Here is a 25,696-nt window from a genome sequence, read left to right as displayed (position 1 = left end):
ATGCAAGTGAGACATGTCCCATGATATTGAATAAAAACTTTTGAATTGAGTTTGAATTATTTTTTCTTAAAAATAGGCGTTCAATATATCAAAACTCGCAGTTTTTTTTTAATTTCCGTCATCAGAGTGGCAGAATCCGTTTATTTGGTAAGAAAGAATAAAATTGTACGTAGGTACTTATTGAAAAGTAAGTTTTGCGCGGGACTTCGCTTCTGTGTTTATTTGAAAAAATACTTCTGGAGGTCTATTATATCTCTATACCAAATTCTGTCAAAGTTCATACATTCGTCGGTAAAGTTGCTTTTGAGTTTATACGTTACAAAAATAAATATTTTTCCTTTATAAATGGATAAATAATGGTAGAGAATGCCAAACGCCTTTTGTACATTTTTTGTACAATAATGTTTAAATAAATAACTAAATGTAGACTACTAAAGGTATTTTGGTCAAAAGACCGGAAACACGCAGAGATAAGAGAGAGAGAGAGTGAGAGATGTAGTTTAAATTAACGTCGTTATTTTCAAAACTTAACGAAACCGTAAGAACTTCTTTTGTTTTTAGGTATATTGAATTCTATTTGTTTTTATGTCTATGGTCGTGGTTATACATATTTATAAAAACTGTTTCCTTTCCATTTACCAAAGTGCCTTTAGATACTAATGGCGCTTTTAGCCGACTCAGTGGCGTTACGCAATAAAAATGATTTAGCATTGGCATAAAATTATTGTGCGCTTCATTTACTTAAAAAAAAGTATTTTTTTTATTTGGGAAGTGTATAATACTGTGAACAAGGGTATTAACTTACAACTTTATTCAAATTGTTACTTTATTATTATATTATATATTATATTATATTTTTTAATGATTTATAATCTGGCAAGACCACTTTGAATGTCGCAAAACCTAACAACAGCTGAACTGGACTGACTGGCGACACTAAATTTGTCCAAACAGGCATGTTAGACAGGTATGTTACGCTTCAGTTCAAAAATCCCAAAAAGGCTGACTTTATTCTGACGCCTGGCAACCCTATCTGAAATGAGCCAAAAGGTAAAATCAATAACGAGTGCAACAAATCTATACTAATCTATACTAATATTATAAAGCTGAAGAGTTTATTTTGTTTGTTTGTTTGTTTGTTTAAACGCGCTAATCTCAGAAACTACTGAACCGATTTGAATAATTCTTTCACTGTTAGATAGTCTATTTATCGAGGAAGGCTATAGGCTACATTTTATCCCGGATTTCCTACGGGAAATGTCAACAATGCAGGTGAAAGTTGAATGAGTCGGCCATCTGCGAGCTTTCCACGCGAACGCTGCGCAAACCAACAAAGATATAGTAAAACAATGTACTAAAGATGTGAAGTACTCATTTCTTGCCACAAAAAAGTCCGCGAGAGCATATATCTATCTCTTAAGGTTTACTTACAATAACCACTTTTATGTTCATTTTTTAAGATTATTTTTTCATTATAAACATAAGTTATTTTGAAACCAATTTTCTTTAATTCAGTATAAATCCTTATCCAAATAAATATGTTTATTACTTTCGGCTTTTCATGTAGACTAAAATTGCCATTTACAGTTTATAAATCAGACGAATAGGTTTTGAGATATAGTCGTTATAAGAAATTTGCAGCGAAACATTTAATACGGCAAACCAGCGTTCTTTCTAATACACGTGACCGCCTCGGACCAGTAGTTTTGGAGATAGGTACGAGTATATGCTAACATTGGTTTGCACAAACAAACACACAAACGCACAACCTCTCACCCTAAACGCATATATACGGTCTCCGTTCGGTCGCGGGTAATGATGTGGGCCAAGTCGTCGCCAAGTCGCATAACAATTAGCAGCTATAATTGATAAAGCCGAAGAGGATGTTTGCAAAAATAAATATGATGCCCAAAATAACTATTCCACGCGGACGAAGTCGCGGGCACAGCTAGTTCAGGATAAAATTTCAGCATGTAAAATCTTAAAAATATTAACTAAATGTTTTCACAGCATATACTTAAATAATTACTTTTTTGGTGTTTGTTCCTTTCACGTCAACATCTGAAGATAAATCTCATTTGAAATATAATAAGAACTTGTTTTTAACTGTATCGCTTTGATGTTAAGCAGTTTAGTCAGCGAACTCACCAACTCAAAGTAAATTGTGCACTCAGATAATTAAGTAAGTGTTTAACTCAATTAAAGTGTAACTGTAGACAAGCTTAAAGGGGCTTGTTTGCGAAAACTTGTTTGCTAAGTACACTAAAAAGTCCTAAGTATATTTTAAAGTTTCACATTTTGTGAACGATTTTTAGAAGCCATCCCGTGAAGACCCTGGCCACCCAGGTAGACAAAAATGTAAGATAACTCATTTTATTTTAAAACTCTTTCATATATTATCATACAAGATATCCACATGGATACCGTAAAAATTAAATGCTATTTCATTTTCTTATACACAGAACTTACCCCCTGTAAGTACTAAAGGAAAAGTGTATCAAAAAATCTTTGCTTTAGTCGTAATCCCTAACTTTGTCCAACGTAATTCTACGTAAATTTTTATTCTTATAAAATTAAATTCCTCAAAATTATGTTTAAAGATCCATCAAAATTTCGCTAATTTCTTTAACCAAGCATTTAATTTAGAAAGCAACGACGGTAATTAACCACCAAATTGACAATTATTTCTAAAAGTACCCTTTCTGAATTGATAATCTAAATTTCTTTCTATCCTTCAGAGTTTACGGTCCACTCAGCAGTGAAAATTTATTCTCAAAATAGTCCTTTTACCTAGAAAAATGACTAACCTTTTTCCTTTGAAATACATCCCAAAATGATCGTACCTATTATAGTTCTCGTAAAATATCTCAGAGACTAACCGAAAAAATATTGTAACCATTCCGGAATTCAATAAAACTTTCGCGTGTTAAGTGCGGATAAAACATCTTTATTGAGGGTTTGAGTGTTGTTTTTATCTGTGGTTAAAATAAGAAAAAAAATCGAAGGCTGCGGTATATAGTCGGGGAGCCAGCGACGTATTTTTAGAGCTGTAAGGCTGACCTACATTCAGCTGGTTCCCGGGCTCCCGTTCTATTGACCCACATGTACGCAAGCTCTGACGTCAGAACTCCCGATGACGTCACAGATGCCAGCTCTTTGTTGCTTGGATGGTGTTTACTATTAAAATTGGCAGTCACAATGACAATATTAAGATATTCTATTTACTTACACTTAGTTGATAGCAAACTTGGCGCCAGCTTAGTATAGCCTTGTAATGTTATATAAACAAGTTGCTTTTTCAACTCGGTGAGAGGTTCCCTTTTATGTGATTTTACATACATACATAACTTAATTGAAATGGAATGTGCATATTATTTGACTTATTAGCTTACATTGAATTTATTATTATTTATTTTATAAAATCTGAACTTCAGTAATTGCATGCCGAAAGGTAAAATGTAGCGGTACTATTTATATGTATATAACATCCCTTGTGTTACCTACATTTGCAATAAATAATTTGACTCTGACTTTGACTTTGACATAAATATAGGCACGTCCATATCCCTTGCGGGGTCGACAGAGCCAACAGTCTTGAAAAGACTGAATGGCCACGTTCAGCTATTTGGCTTAATGATAGAATAGATAGATTTTACAAGGTACTTTTATAAGAATAAAATGGAATGAAACCTACATCATAAAATCCTATATTTTATTAATGTGGCATGCTACGGTTACTAAGTTGGTAAGTACTTAGTTCATAAAAGCTTAAGGATAATATTAAATATTCTTATCACAGTAAAACAACAAAATTTGTGATAAAAAATTCAAAATTGTATGTATAACTAATCAAACGATAAAAAATAACATGTAGCTAAAGTACATCGTCACGTTTCAGCCAAAAAGCTACCCTTATCAAATGTCAGTATTTCCCAACAAAAATGTTACAAAAAATGTAAGTAAATGGAAATGGGTCGCAAATTGGCGTGATTAATTAAACGGCATGTCATACGCTTTAAATGACAATTTCGAGATAACATTTTCTCTTTAACCTTTCTGTTTTTATATAATTTTGCTAGATATGCTCTCTCTCTACTTGTTTATGCCATTTCTAGTTCGAATAAAGTTTATGTTACACATTGCTTGTTCCCCTGGTAAAATCCTCACCTCTTTGGAGAGGAGTCCCGAGGAGCGCATTTGACCATGACCCAGTTGGGTAAGTCAGGTTTTTACATGAAGCGACTCACTTCTGACCTCCGCAAACTTTGCAGAGTAATCTTATCCATATTGGATCATGATTACAGATCCAGTTTGCCGTGTGGTTCCCGGCACCAATAGGAAAAGAATAGGACCACTACATCTCTTTCCCATGGATGTCGTAAAAGGCAACTAAGGGATAGGCTTATAAACTTGGGATCCTTCTTGTTTGGTTGGTTGGCGATGGGCTAGCAGCCTGTTACTATTTGAATCTCAATTCAATCATTAAGGCAAACAGCTGAACGTGGCCTATCAGTCTTTTTAAGACTGTTGGCTCTGTCTACCCCGCAAGGAATATAGACGTGATTATATGTATGTATGTATGTTTAAAAAATAAATTATACCCCAAGAATTTGTAATTCTCGTCATAAAACCAAAAAAAAAACATGTATTATGCGAAACCGCGACATCTTGTTCACACGTCATATTCTAAGCTGATTAAAAATGTTACATCAGTTGTAATAAAAAATAATCTATGCTATGAACTATACATAATGAATAGCATACACTCAACCTTCTGACAAAAAATAATAAAGACATTAGTACACGCAATAGACAGTAGACACACACAATAACGCGTCGTCATCTTGCGGGGGTATGACAGCGCCAACATTCTCGAAAAGACTGAAACGCAACGTTCAAATGTTTGACTTTTGAGATGGAATTGAGATTGAAATAGTGACAGGTTGTTAGCTCATCGCCAATGTGGTGAATACCAAGTTCATTAGTGTAAAAGGCGACTTACACCCTTAGTCGCCATTTACGACATCCATGGGGAAGTTATGGATTGGGTTCTATTCTAAATTGCCTTGAATCTACACGTTAACACTATGTATATACACATTAATCTTACAACAATAACATATATTATTGTGTGTAAGGTACCTTTTCATCTATGTACAGGCGGGTAGTATACGATTGGTTAAAGCAAATCTCATCTGGACTCAAAGTTGACCAGACACATTCCAAGACATTCACAACTCAGACATTCTATTTGTTCGCGAAATTGGAATACAAAACAAGACACATTTGAAATTCTGTTGAATAGTTGAACTATTGTCGTTTTTGCTTTAGTGACAAAGATTTGCTTTGACCACAGAGCAAAGCAAGTTCTTAATCCGATAATGTTTTTGTAATTTTTCTATCCATCTCTTACTAGCAAATTTAGTTAGTTTAATTTATTTAGTCTTTAAAAAACTGAAAGACCACGTTCAGTTGTAGGTATGGCTATGATGGAACTGAGATTCAAATAGTGACAATTTCCTTGTCCATCGCCTAAAAGAAGAATCTCAAGTTTATTGATGTCGTTAAAGGCGATTAAGGGATAGGCTGATCCTTTAATCGCCTTTTACGACATACACATTTTTCGATTTTTTTTCTATAAGTACCGGGAACCACACAGCACTATTTTTATATGCTTAATGATAGAATTCAGATTGAGATAGTAACAGGTTACTAACCAATCGCTTTTAACTTTAGCTTTGCCCTTGATCATATATTCTAAGGCTTTGGCTAAACATAACGTTCTACATTATATCTACGAGTTTAACTTTTTCCAAAAAGACCTTAATATTTAATGCACTTAATAGATCATGCGATTAACCTTCTGATGGCAGACCCCATCAAAGCTGACATGCATTAACCCTCGAATGCCAAGGTCGTGATATTATTCTGACATTCAAAATTTATTACTTACAACGGGCTACATTAAATATGAATACAATCTTCGTTTCGTTGATATACAGAGGTGTTATACATTTCTATGTGGTCCTGCACATCTAATCAAATTTTTTTATTCTAGGTTACTGCATAATACTCTTATGTTGTCCAGTTTTATTACTTGTTTTTTATCTATTTATTTTTTTCTTATAAAATTTTATTATGGTGGATTTTTTATGATAAGTATCATGTCGTCTAAAACCTTTTTATTGTTTATTAATAACTTGAGCAAATGCAACCAAAGCAAGATGAGGTGTTATCACTGAACTAAAATGCAAAGGAACATTCGCTTAGACATATCTACGGACAAAGGCTGATGAAAAGAAAGACCAAAATTACATTTGGTAGGTTGGCATAACCTTTGATAGTGTTTCCAATTTCAAATTTAAATAAAATTCTTGAACGGTATCAATAAATTAAATCGAATAAATTGACAATATCTATTGCTGGTTTCCACATGGCCACAACCCTAAGGTTAAGTCAACCGGTACCCTATTCAGCTCCATCCAATTGGTATGCGGTGAAGTACGAAATTACAGCTGTATTGATATGAATAATATGCGGGATGCTCTGAAACTCGCACTACGGTATATGTCTATTTTTCTATATCTTTGATTAACCTGAGGTTGAAGATATCTCTATCCTCTTTTATATAAAGTGATTAAAACTATACATACATCGTATGTATAACACGTCTGTATCCCTTGTGTCTTTTCAGAACTGTTGACTCTAATGATAATATTAAGATTCAAATAGGGTTCCTAGCCAATCGCCTAAAAGAAGAATTCTAAGTTCATAAGCCTATCCATGGGAAGGAGATGGAGTGGCCTTATTATTTTTCTATTGGTGTCGGGAACTACACCGCACTATATCTCTTTATTTTCATTAAATATGCTTAGATTGTGGCAAATGGAAAGATGTAGTCTCGGCCTATCCCTTTGGGAAAATAAAGTGATTTTATGTATGTATGCTTAAAAAAATATAGGTTCTTAACTTGGAATTTACCTTCTTATCAGTATATTTAGGTCTTGATTAAAAATTGCTCAAATTCGTTCGAAAGTAGTAATCAAAATTTATTATCATATAATGAAGATATATTAAGTTTTGGTATAGGTTATTCAAATATCAAATCCCTAAAACAACTGCTTCCACTGTATACAAGGGAGTAATGAAAAATGCCTTTGGCCTATATACTGATATCGTGACTGACTACATTAATTTGATTTTAGGTCACCACTTGGCATTGAACTTGTCACGTACGTTTCACTGAACATCTGTTAATCAGGTGATATCTCTACCCCACAAGGTAAAGTTTTCCAAAAAATTAAAGGTATAGAGGGCTGTTTCTAGTAATTCTATTTTTCGAAAGCATATTGCACCATTTTATAGCGTTTCATTAGACCTTGCTTAAAATTTTCAACTTATAGTACGCATAGTTTAGGAATAAAATGGCTGTGTCGTACGGACGGACAGACGGACACAACGAAACTATAAAAGGATTTTGAACTGCTATATAGAAATATGATCGCGGTGAAGGTTGTATGTTCTGCGGCGTTAAAATTTTCTAAGATTTATGGAAATTTAAATGCTTAGATAAAAATATTATCAGCATAGTTAGTAATTTTGACCATTAAAATGTTTTGCTAAGCATACAAAATTTGCATGAAAACTACCAACAGTGCTCGGCGAATTTTAATCAAGCTTTGTTTATTTATTTTTATTAACTATCGGCCATTCCTTATTCAGTCTTTTCCACGTCTAGCCATTGTTTTGGTCGGGACCAATGACTTCAATACAACTGTTTCCTAGACTGCATGAGACCAAATTTAAAAAAGGTTTGCCACTATTTCCACGCAAGATAAACTTTTAATTTTTTTATTGTAAATTTTAGTGCTTTAAACTGCAATCAGCCTTAGGAACAAGATGAGGGCTAAATTTTCGGTTTAATCCCCTCTAGCTGTAAAAAATTTCCTTAGAAATAGAGGATTTTATGACATAATTGGTAAATTGAGAGGTGCGATAGGCAGATCCATCCTATTCGAACAGTCATTATAATAATATAGGAGCGAAACTGAGATGTACCTATTACAAAGGTTCGGCAGTTGGTATGGAGTAAAAATAAATTCGAATCTCGAAGAGGATGTCAAGTTATCTTATTACATTGACGTTTCTGGTTGTATAATAATTATTTGGGCGTTTATTTTTAAATCATATAACCGTTTTCTTGAAAATATTTTATTTAAAAAAAAGAGAGAGAGAAGAAATAATGATTTGATAATTTCGTTAATTTTTCTTTATTTGAAATTATTTGTCTTAAAGTACGTCCAGAAATAGCGCAAAAGAAGTCTTCGAACAACATATTTTCTATGCAAATGCTTCAATGCACATTGCAGCGATATCCGACATTTTGCATCGAATTGAACGAGTATATTAGCTTTCGTTTAGATTTTGACGCGCACACAACTCAAAGAGAGTAGCGTGTCTCTATCTAATTGGAATTTGTCGGGACGGTCTGTTTGTTCATCCATAAACGAATTTGCAATATTGCTTTTGTTAAATTTGCATGGATTAAATTATTTTATTGAAAGTTCGTCTTCTATAAATATTTACAAGACATTTTAAGTCACTTTGATGTCAGAACAAGTATGAAATTAGCTATTGAATCCTAGTTACAATTTAAGAAATTTCGTAATTAGGTACTTTGTTTTGTGGCTTGATGATAGGCAACAGACAGAATAAGACTGAACTAAGGACTGCTATGAATTAAGTGGATACTCTAAACAATCCGAATTCTGTACGACTGGCAATACATCACAGACAATATTTGTGTGAAATTGTTCTGTATGTAATAAAGTATAAATTAACTTTGACTTCTTTGTTTGTTACTGACTTTAGCAAATTTAGGAATTCAGCCGTTTTTCATCTTGCCTTTGTTTTATTTATTTCAGAGCAAAATTTATGCAAAAGATATAGACTTCTTTCCGGGACTTCTCCCATAAAAATGAACGAGAATAAAAGTAGCTTATATTACTTCCGATGGTCTAGTGTATGTCTGTGCAAATTTTTATTAAAAACGGTGCAGTCGATTATATAACTAAAACAAGTGCTTTTCAAGGCAGCGTGATATAAACATTATTAAAAAATAAACCTTAAAGTGGTACTTGAGCGTTTAAATTCGCATTCTGACAGATAATTATACAAAGACACTTTCCTTTTAGTTATACCTATGTACCTTTTACACTGCACCTACACATGTATTCTTTAATAGAGCCTGTTGGCTGCGATAAAAATGTTAGAGGCAAGAGATCGTGCCGTGGAATATTGCTACATGTAAGTTTTATAACCCCTAGTCCAATAACCTGAAAGCCAATAAAAGAACAACAATGTTTTATTCGATAGGAAAATTAAATTTTATGATAAAATTGACTTTTGTCTGAGGTCCTGTGAAAATAGAAAATTTTTATTTATTTTTTTGAATTTCAGCAAACTACGTTCATTATTCTGCTTCCCTGATGCCCTTTTCGAAACCTTATTTCGAAATAAGAATATTTCTACCTTCGAAATTAATTTTCGGTAAATGAAGGCATTAGTCCTGAATGCATCCTCACCCCACCTGGAGATAAAACCGAAAGAGGATCTAGAAGTCCACCTGTAACCACAGTCTTGGACTGACTCTGACTTACCCAGGTAAGTCAGATTTTTACCCAAAGCGACACCCATTTAACTGCGACAAACTTTATACAAGTATTTAGGCTCGGTTTATCTTAATGATATTAGTGTAACTTAAGGATAAATATATCAGTTCCTTAATACATAAGATTTAGATATAAAATTTCTGTATATGTTTTTATAATATGACATTTGGATGTTACGAAAAAAGTGAGGAAATTAAAGCCGGAGCAATAAAATAATTCTGGATAAATTTTCCTTAAGAAAAATAAAACTTCTCTAAAGGAAAGAAATAAATTACGAATTTAAGCTATAGGTAAGTACGACTAAGTTATAACTAAATTCTTCAAGCATAGACAAGTTTTGTTATATTTTAGCACAGACATTACTCAAAGCAATCCAATCCTGGAAGCAATCCAAAAAAGAGACATATGTTATGGAATAATTTGTTTGTAATATTTGTCGATCTTTGTTTCCTAGATATAGTCACGTCAGTTATCCAGTAACTGAATTCGATTTATATTTAAGAAAATACTTGTTACCTACTTTATTAGTGATGACCTTGTATTTTACAGGACACTATATAGGTACCGGTCCTAGATTTCTTGAATTATGATGTACTCAAAAGAAACTGTTTCTAGCATAGTAGCATTTATTTATGGCCATTTATAACTTTAACTTCTTAATAACATAATTAACATAAATGTGATATTTGACAGATCACGCCTTTTGCCAGCAGTGGGAGTCGGATTCTGTATGTAGTCTCTGACTCTAACTTCGGGTACCTTTTCACTTAGAGACTACAACCCATGCATACGTTTGCTTCATCCACATTCATCAATGTTTTCGTGCAAGCTCGATTTCCAAGAAAATATCATAAGTAGCAATTATTTAATATATGTAGCAAATAGAAACAATTATGTAGCAATTTTCGATTCAACTCTACCTGAATGTGAATAGTTGAATGCGATAGGCTAGCAACCAATCTGACGCAGACCGATAAAAAAAACACATACATAAAAGGTTCTTAGATCTTAAATGAATCAATTTGGCTTAATGATAGAATTGAGATTCAAACAGTGACAGGATCCATGGGAAAGAGATGGAGTGGTCTTATTCTTTTTTCTATTGGTGCCGGGAACCACACGGCACTACACAATAAAAGAATATTGTATTAGATTAAACAAATTCTATTACTTCAAAACGAATCCACCGCTTTGAAAGGATTTATCTCAGCTATACGAATCAGTGATCCTCAAAGCTGCTTTTGGTCTTAGACTTTTGAAGATATTACGGCCTGCTATTTTGGTAATCCTGTAAACGGAGCATAGATTAAGGTGGCTTGAGCTCAGACGTAATAAGTTATTAATATGACCCCAATTCGACCTTGTCAGAAATATAAGGTTAAGACGGTGCTATAAATATGTTTAGGAGGTGTCATTTTCTGACAAATATAAATTGCGTGTAAATAATGGAGAAAATAATAAATGTTATTTTAATTAAAATCCGATCACATTTAATTATTAACTAGAAAGTAACTTTATTGACAAACAATTAATTAATAATAAAATAAATTATTGACAATAAGTAAAATCATGATTTTACATTATATAATAACATTAAAAGCAAGTTACTAAAATCAAATGCATTTTGATTAAAAGAAGCAAGTGCGATCTGTAAGAATCGCAGCATGTAAAAATACTTTGTCTCTTAAAAACTTCATGAGGGAGGGAATACGGAATGGAGATTTGCTTGGGCATCTACTTTTAGTATTGACACTAAAAGGTACTAACACTAACACTACCTACTCGTATTTGCATAAAACGAGTGTCTAGTAGTGATATGGCAAGTCTTTGAACGAATTTGATGAAACTAACAAACTCTGCCAAATCCCCCTAAAGAGTGAAACCAAAAGAGGAGGGCAAGGCAGCAAAGAACAAGAGACTAATCTAGATAAATGCCAAAAACAGTAGCTTGAATGAAAGTAAAGGTATTTTCCCTTGTAACGTCGACATAATTGTCCCTTTCATGGTCCCATAGAAATGACACGGCGTTGTTATAACTCTGGGCCCTTCTCTGAGCCACGGTCACGACGGATATGATCCTGTGGCGACTAAAGGATAAACACTTCACTTTCTTCATTAGCTCCCCGGCTAAACGCAATGCTAAGGCTGGAGACTCCTAAAATGATAATAAATAAGGATAGTGAAGATTAAACATAACAAGTTCAGTTTGCTTCTTTTCCGTGAAATTTGTAAAAGGCTTTTAATTCGATCCTAATTTTAGGCGATGCGTTAAAACTTATTGCTATCTTTTAATATTCGTCTGTCGGAATTCCTTTACAGCCATCTAGCTAAGCGTGGTTCAAATTAATTGGTGACTGACTTCATCTTTAAAGATAAATGTGACAATTCAACTAAACGTCAGATTTTCCCTTCTTATTTCATCGTCAAGTTTTTTTTTAATGAATAACACTAAATTATCGGAAAATATATGGGATCGTTTTAATACGAGCGTATTCTCGATAAGAAGTGAAATGAAAAGGGATATCTTAGAAAATGGTTCACTTAGCCAATTCTCGGGCAAAACTTGGTGTTAAAACTGACCTGTGGACTATATTTATGTCCCGTGAAATGCTCATCTAGTGCCTCATTTATAGCTTCCCTAACCGAGGGAATATGAAACGGTATAGAAGGATCCAGCTGATATGTGGGTAGGAACAACAATGGCGGCCTTTTGAATTCGATCGCAACCTGCAATAATAACACAGTCGAATTGAGAACCTCCTCAAACTCTTTTCTGAGATATGTACATTAGTTTGCGTGCTTACTGATGCTTTTACGGTGTTGGGAAATATGTAGTACTCTTTCTCGGAGGGGTAGGCAGAGACTACATCTTTCCATTTGCCACTATCTTTCATGTTGGGAAATATCACAAGCAAACCTACACATCCAGGCAACTGAATGTGTAACCATGATCCAATATGAATTATTTTCCATACAAACATTGCGGAGATGATGGAGAGGCTTGGGGTTAAAACCTGACTCATCTTATACAATTATGATCGTAAAGGCGCATCCCGAGCTCCTCCCTAGAAAGGTGAGGATATAACCGGGACTAATGTAAGGAGAAAGAAGATTAAGATAGAAAGGAGATAAGTAAGTACATATTATCTATCACTTACCTGTGAAGTCCTCTCCACGGGCCTGATCCCCGGTACTCCCGCGAAACCGTAGGAAGCTCTTCGTACTTTGAGCCTGCTCAAGGATTTCTTGCTAATAGCCATCATTGACTTAGTCGACTGTGACGTATTGAGGCCCATGCCCATGGTGGACACAGCCTTCTTTGAATCATGAGCTATTTCTGACATGATTTATTTAAATGTATCAGTTTAATAATAATTCACAAATATCGATAAAGCTTTGACGTACGATAATAAAATCAATGACAACTTTGTATCAAGAAGAGAATTATGTCATAGCTTTCAAATTGACTATTCCAAAATATGTTTTTTTTTTTCAACAGAATGTTTAGAGTATTTCATAGCGATATTAAGATATCACTTATCACCGAGTTATTTTCAGGTAAGTAATTTCATTTTTCAATAATCGTGAAATAATAAAGTTCTCTCAACAACTCCTAAATACGAGTACGTAGGTAAATGTACCTATACCTAGGACCTTTAAAAGTATAACTTTTTATCAAACCAGCCAGTGCATAGTTCTACCTTTTGGAGCGTAGATTTTCCGTGAAAATTCCGTCCTGGCGATGACAAAAGGTTTTTTGGGTGAAAACCGACGTACTCCGTTCACATTTTTAGGTACGCGTCTTTTTTGTATTCATCGCACGTTACTTTTTTCACACAAATAGCGGCCTTGTTACCTGAAGTGGTTACACAAGATAAATTGTTTATTTTTGCTCTAGTGATATATTTTTCCTCGGTAGCATAAATAAGATGTTTCCTGTGTATATGGAGTCAACGGCTGATATAACTAGCTTTATATATAATTACGTCCTGTTTACTTATTTCTACATTATTATCCCTTACGAGGTAGACATAACAAATGGTTACAAGTGGAGGGATAAGCTAAGCTTCATTTTAGGATAAGCTTCTTTCTTCTTAAGTCCTATTGGTCGATTCACAAAGATACGACAGAAAGAGAGAGATGAGAAGACGTGAATAACGACGGCTGGACAAGGTCGCGGGATACAAGTAGTCGGTAGTCTCCTTGCGCCCGTAGCGCTTGGTATGGCATTGGTGAAAACAGCAGAGGTTCGGGTTATTCCAAAATAAGCTAGAAGTAAAAAGTATATCTATCAACAAAAAGCTTTTCTATCTTTACTAAAATATATCACCAACCCGTCAACGACCCCTCATAACAGAAATGAAACATCGAATGCAGTGGCAGTGCATCGTAGATGGCATCGATATGTACGTCACTATTCTTATGGGTCAGTTAAACGATTGTTCACCCCGCCAGCGTGGTACGGGGTGGGACGAGATGTGACCGATAGTGGGATTAAGGCTATGTGTACACTGTGAAAATCTGTTGTTACTCTGATTAGAATTTCAGGATTTATTATGAACTAGATTTTGCCCTACTAAAATTCCGGATTTCATCGTTAAAGTAGGAATTGGCAGGAGAACCAAAGCTTTCAAAGGACGAACTACTTCCAATGATTTAACTTTACTTGTATGAAGTAATTTTTTAGCCTGAAATTTTATATAATATAAACTTAAAATTAGGTACTTTTGTCATTGTTTAGAAAAGTAAAAATGGCAATCTCAAGAGTCATTGATGTATTTATGTAATTATTTAAGTGAAGAACATTATTATGTTTTTGAAAACCTTTGTGAAAATATATCCAAATATTGCGGTATACCAAAACCATAATGTTCCAGTGAATACATTGCTTAAGAATAAAAATACAAAGCTTCGATGAGCATGTTATGATCAGATTGCAGATGCTTTTACACAAGGAGCGGAGAGAAGTGGCTTTAACTGAAGAGCGTGTGTCACAGAGAATAAGAATAAAGATATCTCAAATATATATTACGATGAAAATATTGCTGTCTTCATCTATGTTACTTTGAAATAAGATGATTGGCAGGACATGCCGAAAGCCTTTACTGCAGTTCATATCGATATGAAAAAATGAGACATAAATACAATTTATTTGTAATATTTAAAAACTATAGGTATTGGAATTGGCATGGAATATTGTAACAATGAAAATGCAAAGGCGCACTCCTCTCCAGAGAAGTAACATGTCACGGGGATTAAATCCAGGAGAAAGATTGTTGCAAAGGATATTTAATTAATTATAATTTTTTCGTTGTTTCCACTTAATATAAAATTATCCATGCCCATGTGTGTATTCGGTCTAAAAGACTTGATTTTTTTTAAAGGAAAATTAGAAAACATGAGTACATTTACTATGGATAGTACGCTGAAAATAAGGTAGGGCTGAGCCATGTAGACGGATCAAGTTTAGATTGTGAACAAAAAACGTATAGAAAAGCAATTCTTTTTAACCGAGTTCAATTTTAAAAGAGAAAAAGAACAGAATAGAAAATGACTATCTTATTTTCTAGTTCTCTTATTTAGGTGTTAAATATTTTTAGATATGATAAAAGAAAAGAGATAAAAGGATGGCCATGAGATTTTTGACAATCAGAAGGAGCCTGCCTTCCATACCATGGGGAAACCTTAAATGGAGGTCAGCACAACAAACTTTTGTAGAGACATACTGAATATACGATATTTGTATTTGTATTAAATCATAGGAAATATATTAAATTGTTTATTATAACGAGATATAAAATGTCAGAAAGAAAAGAATAATATACATTTCTTTTAACCACATAGACATACACTTTAAAATAAAAAAGAAACCTTCTTGATCTTGGGGTTTAATAAAATAACAATTCTCACGTTTCAAATTAGAAAAATAACATAGATACAATTATTTAATGAACACAACATAATTAAGAACAGAATTAAAAATAACAAAATACTATAGAAATTAAAACAACATACATACATACATACATACAATCACGTCTATATCCCTTGCGGGGTAGACAGAGCCTACAGTCTTGTAAAGACTGATAGGCCACGTTCAGCTATTTGGCTTTAAGATAGGATTGAGATTCAAATAGTGACAGGTTGCTAGCCCATCGCCTAAAAGGAGAATCCCAAGTTTATAAGCCTACCCCTTAGTCGGCTTTTACGACATCCATGGGAAAGAGATGGAGTGGTCCTATTCTTTTTTGTATTGGTGCCGGAAACCACACGGCATTTAAACAAATGTAAAGTTTTCTAACAAATTAGCATACCTATTCCAGGTTCATTGAAATACAAGTTTAATTACGCTCCTGTTAGTTTAGGACCTTAGACTACTCAGTGATATAACTACCCGTCATAGGTATACTCTATAAATACTCGCTTTTGCTCAAGACTTCGTTTGTATAAAATAGTCTTTTATCGCAAATCCCACGAGAACAGTATTTTTTCCTGATTAATAGATTTATCCTGCTCCGTAGATACACATTACTCTATTTTTTCCTCCTGACATTAATCCCTCCTAGTTACATCCTCACCTCTTTGGAGAGGAGCCCGGGGTGAGTGCTTTTGACCATTATCTTGGATTGGCTAAGTCGGATTTAAGCATTCGAAGCGACTCCAGCCTGACCACACGCAATTGTTATAATATTTTTTCTTGTGAACAAAGTTAACTTTCAGAGGTCAGAGAAAGGCTATTAAACTTCCGTAATTCGCACGGGAACTGGTAAATTATGTAACGTGGGAGAAAGAAAACGCTTTTGCTATTATATTTTTACATGCACAAAAACATATTGATAAAAAGAACAATAAAAGACTAAGAAACATTTTTTATTCAATATTGAATTAGGCATTTGTATTCCATCTCACCCAATGTTAAGTGACGCTGAAGACGAAAATGTTGCAGGCCTATCCAAGAATTATACATCTTATCTACTTATCAAAAGTAAAATGACATTAAAGTTGGTAGTAGTATTGAACCTAGGTATTAAGTTATAAAACTAGAAAGTTCAAGCGCCCTGCAGGGCAGTGACGTAAGGTGAATGCATCGAAGTCGGTGCATTCTAATGTAAGGTCGCTAGTTTGATAACTATCAAAAATGCATTTTCATACCATCAGTAATTTTTTAAACTTAAAAAAGATTAATAATACTGAAAAACTAGAGTTTTCTAGAATGTATCCTACTGTATTTTATTATCTTTCTCTCTTCTCAACCCATTTTAAGTTATAGACTTCAAATATTGATGTCCTATATTATCAAATGCCATAAGCTTTTAGAAAAAAACGTCGTGCAGGCTACTTCTCGTTCCACGCAGATTTGTAAAGTCAATTAAAGGCAGCTTATTAACTTGGGATTCTTCGTTTAGACAATGTGCTGACAGCCTGGCATTATCTCTGATATGTCATCTTTGTGACTTGTGATTATTTTTCTGTCTACATCGTAAGGACCAAAGACAAGATAGGTACGTGTATGTAAAAGGTTTGGCAAGGTACTGAAAGTCAGCTGCTTGGCGTAATAATGGCGTATACGAGTATTTTTTTAAGTACTTTCTTTTCATTTCACTAAATTGTTTGCTTACACCAACTATTCCAATGAAACCAGATTCAAAGTTCAAATCTTCTTAGATCTTTTAATACATGTAATTTGTACCCACTTAAGCGCTATGAATAACATCAAACATATTAAAATGAAATTTTACGCCATTCTACACAAAATGAAGTGGAGAAAAGTTTGTAAAAGTTCAAGGGCAATGACACCCTGTGCAACTGCATCCGAGGTGCATTCAACTGCGCTTCTGCACGTAACGCCAAGTTATTTGCTCAACTTGTCTTTGTTAAGTTTAAACTGAGCTTATTTAATTTATATATACGATAATAGTATAGTACCTATAATAGCGTAGGTACCCCTTTAAAGTGGTCAGTCGCTTGAATTTATTTTCTTGAAAATCTTATTAAAATAGAAATAAGAATAATATTTAAAATACCTAAATATTCAATTTGTAAGGTTTGGAATGTACTATGTTAAAATTTTGTGCACATTAAAAAAATATTCAAAGTTTGAATAACCCGTGTGATATTAAATCGAAGGTCATTTAACTATACCTACTTATACAATGGGTTCAGGGACATACTAGGGAGTCATTGGTGGCCCTAGATGAAAGACATACTAGCGACTACTACTCTTCTTATAAAAAAAATTGAGTAAATAATAACTTTCAAGCAGCAGTCCGTACTACTAATGTCTCTCTTTATAAAAATCGAATTGAAAATAAAAAGAAATTACTCGACGTCTGTAAGATGTGTTCTTTTTATATTTTTCATTCGATTCTTTGTAATCACTGTAAGGAAAACGTTGCAATAAATAATAGGAAATTGGTATTGCCCCGCGTTTCGTAAAATAATATCAGTATGACATCAAGTATGTATTGTTTTAGAACAGTCTGGAACATTTCACGTCAGCAATACACATGTGTTTCTGTATTTGATTTTAAATTGATAAATATTATTGCAGAAACTATACAATTTAGCTTTGCTCAGACGACTTGGAAGTTTATTATTATTCTTAATCTATTGTTTAATTTCTAGACTGTGGGCTCTGTTTGCCCCGTTGGGGATAAAAATGGTATTGTATGTATGTACGGAAGAATACCCAGAAAGCTAATGTTACCACAGTGATAAAGTTACGCAAAGATCCCCATCGATACAATGTTTTATGATCAAAGTTTGTGGTCAAAATTAGGTTTGTTAGATTTATAAATTACATATAAATAATGGCGGGAGATCGTCAGGAAGGCGTTGGCCTTATTGTGACCACAACGGCTCTGCTAAAAACGAAACGACAAAGATGAAGAGATGTATGTATGTATGTATATAAACACTTATATATTTAAGTACATGACACCAATACATACATGAAATACTCGTATCTGACCACAACAATTACATTTCACTCTGAGAAAACGACTACAGTCGACAATTTTACGAGCATCAGAAGTGAATTATAACGACAAACACAGAACAGAGGTACCTAATCGTCATTATTATTTCAGGGCCCAGCCAAATCCGGGGCCTTTGCGCTGAGTTACTGCTCCACGGAGATCAGAATGTACAGTCGACAGAAGATCGAAGTATACTTGATCTTTGTGGTAATCTGTATCGTTAGTTTCTTGTATTTTGAAATTCGGTATATTGTTAGAAGTAAAATTGTAACTGGAATGCGTGCCTGACGTGGAGTGTGTACTCGTAAGTTAAAAAAGTTTTGTCATTTTATGGACAAATATATGTTTAATTTATCTATCTATTTGTTTTTTGTTTGCGCATTTGTGACGCTAATAGTAGGTATCGTGGTTAAAGCTAACTTATATACATAACAAAATGTTTCATCTTTTCATGTAACTTTGAACCTCACATTAATAAAATGTAATCAAAATTCATGAGAAAAAGCTAGTAACTATAATAAATTACTATAGAATTGAGCGAGTTTCTGAGCTGCTGACTGTACTTCGGTACATATTATTAATTCATGCTTTCCTCAGGTATGAATGTTCATTAGAGCGAAAATAAATTCGCTACCTTCTGTAACGTGTTCAATGACCTTTCACCATCTAATTCAGAGACAGAACTCATCATAGTATATTCTCGATTATATTTAATCATTTAATTTATCCATAGTCTTTTCTAGACTGCTGGCTGAGATGTACGTGTACATATGTACCTATATTTAGTTGGTTTTAAAGCTTTACCTACATCTCGTTCAGACAGCAAGCAATGCAGTGATTCCTGCGTATAAGAATTTGAATATATTTTATGTTTGTTCGATTTCTAAGCACCTGCGACATCTACAATTATTCTTTCTCTACTATCTACAATAATTAACGCTCGTTAGAAACTGTTTTTTTAAGTCCAGTTTTTGTAGTTTGTGGCAATGACTATGTCTGAGACAGAACTTCAATACATTTTTGGCGAGAGACACTTGATTGATCACTTAATTAATCACCGCGATATGTTTTATGACCAAGGGCTAACGCTTGACTGCAGGGCGCGAGTAAAATATAGATATAAGAGGTAAACATGTACTGTAAGATCTCAAGGATTTTACAAAATTCATAGTGAAAGCCGAGCCGCGGTCATATCAAGTCTGAACTAAATTGAATAGATAAAATATTCCTTGCTTGTCATTATTTAATATCACTAATAAATTTTATTATCACTATAAATATTTTGCTGTCAAGTCAAAAGCCATTTTACTCATATAAGATATGCACAACTTTCTTCGTAAGCATCGAAACTGCACAACAATAAAATTGAAATTCTCATCATAACTCTTTATTTCTTCTTGAACTGAGTAGAATGTAGCAGCGAAAACATATACAAACTTCCAACTGAAATATTTCACAGTACAGGTATAATGTAATTTGTCATCTACTCATAGAATGATAAAACTTAGCAAAGTAGGGACATCGCAGAAACTGCAATCCCTGTTGCGACCATAGAGTTAGTAACGTCTTTTCAACAAGAGTGCTCATTGTTAGTAGCAACTGATCAATTAATACTCGTATACTAGTTTAGGTAGAAGCATCAAACCTTATTTATTATAAAATATCGATCTACATATGCAATTGTTGGTAATTTTTTTACATACACATATATAATCACGTCTATATCCCTTGCGGGGTAGACAGAGCCAACAGTCTTGAAAAGACTGATAATCCACATTCAGTTGTTTGCCTTAATGATTGAATTGAGATTCAAATAGTGACAGGTTGCTAGCCCATCGCCTAAAAGAAGAATCCCAAGTTTATAAGCCTTCCCATTGTCGCCTTTTATGACATCCATGGGAAAGAGATGGAGTGGTCCTATTCTTTTTTTCTATTGGTGCCGGGAACCACACGGCACGGAAATTTTTTTCTTGATAAATAAAATAAATAAAGTAAAATAAGTGAGCAATTAATTGATAGTATAAGACAAGATGAAAGCCATAATGATTTTTGGGGCAATTTTTTGTATTCTGTGCGTCAAACATGACATAGACGTCGCTTACGCTTTTACGGTTTATGCACGAGACTGATTTTGTATAGATATAATGAATTCCCGGAGACAAAAATAGAGATCAGACTAAAATGACTTAGTATTATAAATGTGGGCGCTGATGTGAAATCAAAAACTAGTATTTTAATTTGCGAATAACACTAGTGATGAAACAAAGGAATTTAATTTGATTGCAAAATCCCGTTCCCATGTCATATATAGAGATGACATCGAGCAGTGCACCCTCTATGTACGTGTAACTCTACGTTCTCGAGACTAATTACACAGTTTCCGAGAGCGGTCACCGAGCTACCATCCAATTTAAAAGTGACGTTTCACGCTCGTCTGCGTTCCTGGTAATCTTGCACTGATATACAAATTTTTCTTTTGTTATTCTGTTTCTATTTGACGGCAAAGTTATTTATACATCGTGTAGTTAGGAGAAACAAAGTATAATCATACGTGATGAAAGATTGTTTATATGTAGGTAGATGGGGTTCTCCGAGACGAAGTCTTGGAACTGACGGCTGGCTGAAGAAGAGATTTCTAAATCAAACAAATATATTATAACGTATTAATGTAACTTTGAATTTATACTAAGTACTTAATAAAACCTTAGCTATACAGCTAGTTACAGCATTGTCGTGTTAACATAATCACTCCAATTTACTATGCAAATAGAGCACAGTTGCTACAATAGTTCTATATCACAGATTTTGGTGAAGGTAATTTTCCTATATCTGTGTTCTATACAAATAGCTATAGCCTGCGGCTTTGTATGGAAGTATTCTTCTTCTCTTAGTCCAATCCTAAACACACATTGCAAAGATATGTCGTTTATTATTTTTGAGGCATACGAGAATTCCTTAAGAAACTGCTAGTTTTTCATACCCCGTTCGCACGATGAACTCATAAATATTTTATTTCTTCAAAGAATAACAAATAAACATGGAAAGGCAACATTTCCTTTAATCAATGCTATTCGGACTCTGGGCTCGTTTCCGTCAGCAATTCTTGTGTTTTTGCCCCATTGATTTTTCTGCTCACTGAATACAGATTTCATGGGCGAAAGATTCCCTCGGAAAAGAGGTCACCGTCCCAAATTGTACGCAACGTTCCCATAGGACGACATAAAGAACAAAAATCCAAAAATATTTATTTTAGCTACAAATCATTGGTATATGAATAAAGAGCATAAACCCATTAATCGATTACAAGTTGCCATGCTGGTCTTGTAGCGAAGAAAAAATATTTTGTTATAAATAGAGTACACTTGTGAAACTCTATATACAACTTTAGGAACATTATCTACTTATGTAGTTTTGCAGGTGACTTCACATAGAATTTGAGATTAATCTGAAAACCTTGTTCTGTAGAAAACAGTGAAAAACTTACTTACTATTAAACTAGATAATTCTTAATACAATCAGGAAATACTGTTCACGTGGAGCTTGACTTAATTATAGAATTGAGATTCAAATAGTGAAAGGTTTCTAGCTCAGCCTAGTGGAGTGGTCTTATTCATTTTTCTTTTAAGTGCCGGCAACCACAGAGCACATTATATAATACTTGTTAAAATGTATATTAAAATGTAAGTAAATACAATCTTTATTTTATTTTCATTATCAATCTTTCATAAAACACCACGCCAATCAGTTCAGTCTCGCAACATGAAATATAATAGTTAATCACTGAAGCTGTAACCTGTTATTTAATTAATAAGAGACTATGTTAATTAGTGCTAGACCATCTATAGAGAATGGATGGTCACGGCGAATAACAGTAGTGTTGAAACAAAGGATTTAATTAACTACATGCGCTTAAGATAGTTATTGATTATAACTAAGAAGAAAACGGCTTGTATATTTATGTTTTTTTTTTAATTCATACCTAGATATAATTACTAAATTATGTCACTCTTAAAACATTCACAGAACAATTATTAAAAAAAATGTTATCAATTGAACGTAAGCCAATCATAGATATCAATAGTAAATAAATACATAGGTACATATATTCACATCTGTATCCCTAACTGGGTAGACAGAGCCAACAGTCTTAAAAATACAATAGTAACCCTCAAAATAATTTAGGAGTATATCGTGAAACTCCCCGCCGAAATTTGGCGCACATAATAAGAAAGTAAGCTTGTTTGACCTCCACCCGGGGCAATAAAATGGATGATAAAGTTATTCAAGCATTCCTGTGTCTAGCGGCGACGTCGTAAACTGTTCGATATTATTTGTACTATTATATTTAAGTGGTGAATTTCTTTCAATCTTATGTGTACTTGGGTTAAAATACCGGCTCAACGAGTAGACTGAAAAATGATAAAAACATGAACGATCTTAATATATATTCAATACAAATTCACAAGTAGGTAATTAGTTAGAATACAAAACGATGCTATTACGATGAGGGAAAATATCGTGAGGAAACCTGCATATTCAGGCAACTGAATGTGTAACTATGATCGATACAATACGGGTTAGGTTCCCCTACAAAGGCTGCAGAGGTGTGATGGGAGTCGTAATATGTATGCATGTAACATATTGCTAGTAAGAATTTGACACAAGATGTAAGTTCTTTTCTACTTTAATCGCTTCCTATGACTTCTGCATGAAGTTGTGAAATGGTCCTGAAAGCCACTGGGCTATACAATTTTTCGATGATTCGGGTGCGATCGCCACAAAGAAAAGATCTTTCGCCAGGATAGTTATTATGCCTGTTAAGGTTGTACATATGCTTCATTCCGTGATATTTTTGCTTGCGCGATTTAGACTCTTCTTTGCTATTGATTGAACGCGTCACATTCTTCTCTATAATTGACAGATGGTGTGTGGCGTAGAGATGTAGCCACAATATAAAAATCACGTTTATTAGAAATACTTAAGATACTTAATTTTTCATCAAATAACTAGACTCAAGTCACACAAAAACTGAAAGACGAATAAAATGTTATGTCCTGAAACAACTAGAGCTCATGCAACCCACAATCGGAGTTCAATGGACTGAATATTTAACCTCAGAGACATATCTTTGTAGAACAATTGCCTGACCTTATTCTGTAAGAGATGGGTTCACACTAGTCAACTTTGCAGTGTGAAAACTTTTAGCCTAAATTAAAAAAAAATTGAATAGAATCTCTTCATTTCTTTCCGTAAAATGCATCTAAGGGATTAAATTTAGTAACTTGGGATTCCTCTTGTAGGCCTTGAACTGACAAACTGTCACTATTAGAATCTCAATTCCGTCATAAAGCCATACAGCTGAACGTGGCCTTCTAGTATTTTCAAGACTGTTCTGTACGCACTACTTCTACTACTCCGCAAGAGATAGAGACGTGACTATAAGTATTTGTGTACGTAAAAATAAGTAAGTTAGGATATCAGGCGTCGATAAAACATCCTTGAAGCCATTTACACTGGGAATTGATATATTACATATACAAATATGTAATTACATAGTATATTATTATGTAACATACCGATCCCCAGGCCGACGCGAGGCTCGAACATGAGAGATCTATATTTATATGATACATACATATAGTCACGTCTATATCCCTAGCGGGGTAGATGTAATAATATATTAAAATATACAGTTTTTATAAACTACTAGTAAATAAAACCTGTTAATTACATACATTAATATGTAGTATATCGTTATAAGTTGGTAGCGTCATAGTCCCTTCAATTAACAATACAATTAAGTATACAGTCATACTACTCGAATTCAGTCATTAACGTCTACCTTGTGTGTACATTCAAATTGTCCAATGTGAACCAGCCCTCGGAAGTGGGTGGCAATGAATAAGATTTTTTCGCGAGGAACCCAAGATATTCCCGCATTCAGAAGACGGCACGCGCGTCTGCTGAAATGGTATTTTTATATAAATCCATCAGGTGAATATAATACCTGAATTTGCCTGCAAGTTTTCCTGTCTCTGAAAAATTTGGTTAGAATAATAAGATTTACTTTATTCTTTTATATATATATGTATATATAATTTTTAACATGGGTTTTATTGGATATTAAGATAGTTTTAAAACTTATATATCGAGCTCTTTTGAAAAGACAACATCCAGATTTTGATTGTGGCGCAGAAATATACGAGTACCTACCTAAATGAAAGCGCCTTAGACTAAAGACTTTGTTCATACTACTGACTCATGTTATGCAGATCTTCTGACGGAATCTGAATTGCATAACATGGATCAATATAAATAACCAAAAAACAAAGCAGCAGTTGATATTGTAACAGTTTCTCCCAACAAAAACAGTACAATTTATTGCGTAAATTGAACACCATCCATCACATTCGAAACGTCCATTCCATAACCCAAAAATGTCCTTTCACAAACGGCTAACGTAGCAATTTCTATGTACCCTATTGAGGTCACTGGAGACTGAAGATGGGCCATAACCGTCAACACTCGATTTATGTTGTCACTATAACTTTTGTATCCTCCGATAGTCGTGTGAGCGTTCATATTTACGGAATGCGTGCAAAATTGATGTGAAAATGTATAAAAAATTGTTTACGAATTCCAAGTACAGAAAATGTGCTTCTTTGTAATAAATATGTATATTCATGGTCTGTTTAGTCTTCATTCACCCTTATTGCTGGGCTTGAAACGAAGAACTACGCAAATTGTAAAGAACATTTATCGAGAGAAATATTTACAAACTCGAGATTCTTGGAAGACGATGGACTTCCAAACTCTGAATTCCATCATAAAGCCAACTAGCTAAACGTGGTTTTCTAGTCATTGGGTATTGGTGTAAAAGATAGTACGGTGACGTGTGTGTGTATAATTAACTGTTTAAGAAATAGAAAAAACTGATTGCTAGAAATGACTATATTAGCTAGTAAAAACGATTTAACTCTATAAATGAACATGGTACTTAAAAGGATAACCAGCGTGCATGTCTACGCAAATATTAGGATTTATAGC

General features: G+C 33.8%; 2 protein-coding genes across 2 annotated transcripts in view; both read right to left on the bottom strand.

Moving 5' to 3' along the window:
• The window catches only part of LOC106134523 (ATP-binding cassette sub-family F member 3), a 434,240-nt gene that overhangs the window by 335,150 nt on the left and 73,394 nt on the right, over nt 1-25,696 (bottom strand). The gene's annotated exons all lie outside the window — the stretch shown is intronic.
• LOC106138988 (dynein light chain Tctex-type 5-like) lies at nt 11,590-13,015 on the bottom strand. Its single transcript, XM_060954851.1, has 3 exons — nt 12,830-13,015; nt 12,252-12,398; nt 11,590-11,826 (listed from the first exon to the last, which is right to left on the bottom strand). The coding sequence occupies exons 1-3, from the start codon at nt 13,013-13,015 to the stop codon at nt 11,590-11,592; spliced, it is 570 nt and encodes a 189-aa protein (XP_060810834.1).

This window comes from Amyelois transitella, chromosome 5 (assembly GCF_032362555.1).
Source record: "Amyelois transitella isolate CPQ chromosome 5, ilAmyTran1.1, whole genome shotgun sequence".
Classification (NCBI taxonomy): domain Eukaryota; kingdom Metazoa; phylum Arthropoda; class Insecta; order Lepidoptera; family Pyralidae; genus Amyelois; species Amyelois transitella.
The sequence above is the reverse complement of the archived record's forward strand: the minus strand, read 5'-3'. Positions and strand labels throughout refer to the sequence as shown.

What these genes read in the sequence shown, in the direction of transcription:
- LOC106138988 (XM_060954851.1), bottom strand. Translation starts at nt 13,015, where the DNA reads ATGTCAGAAATAGCTCATGATTCAAAGAAGGCTGTGTCCACCATGGGC. An exon ending in CCGTGGAGAGGACTTCACAG is followed by an intron (nt 12,399 to 12,829) that starts GTAAGTGATAGA and finishes TTATTATTGCAG; the next exon opens with GTTGCGATCGAATTCAAAAG. An exon ending in GACATAAATATAGTCCACAG is followed by an intron (nt 11,827 to 12,251) that starts GTCAGTTTTAAC and finishes TTATCATTTTAG; the next exon opens with GAGTCTCCAGCCTTAGCATT.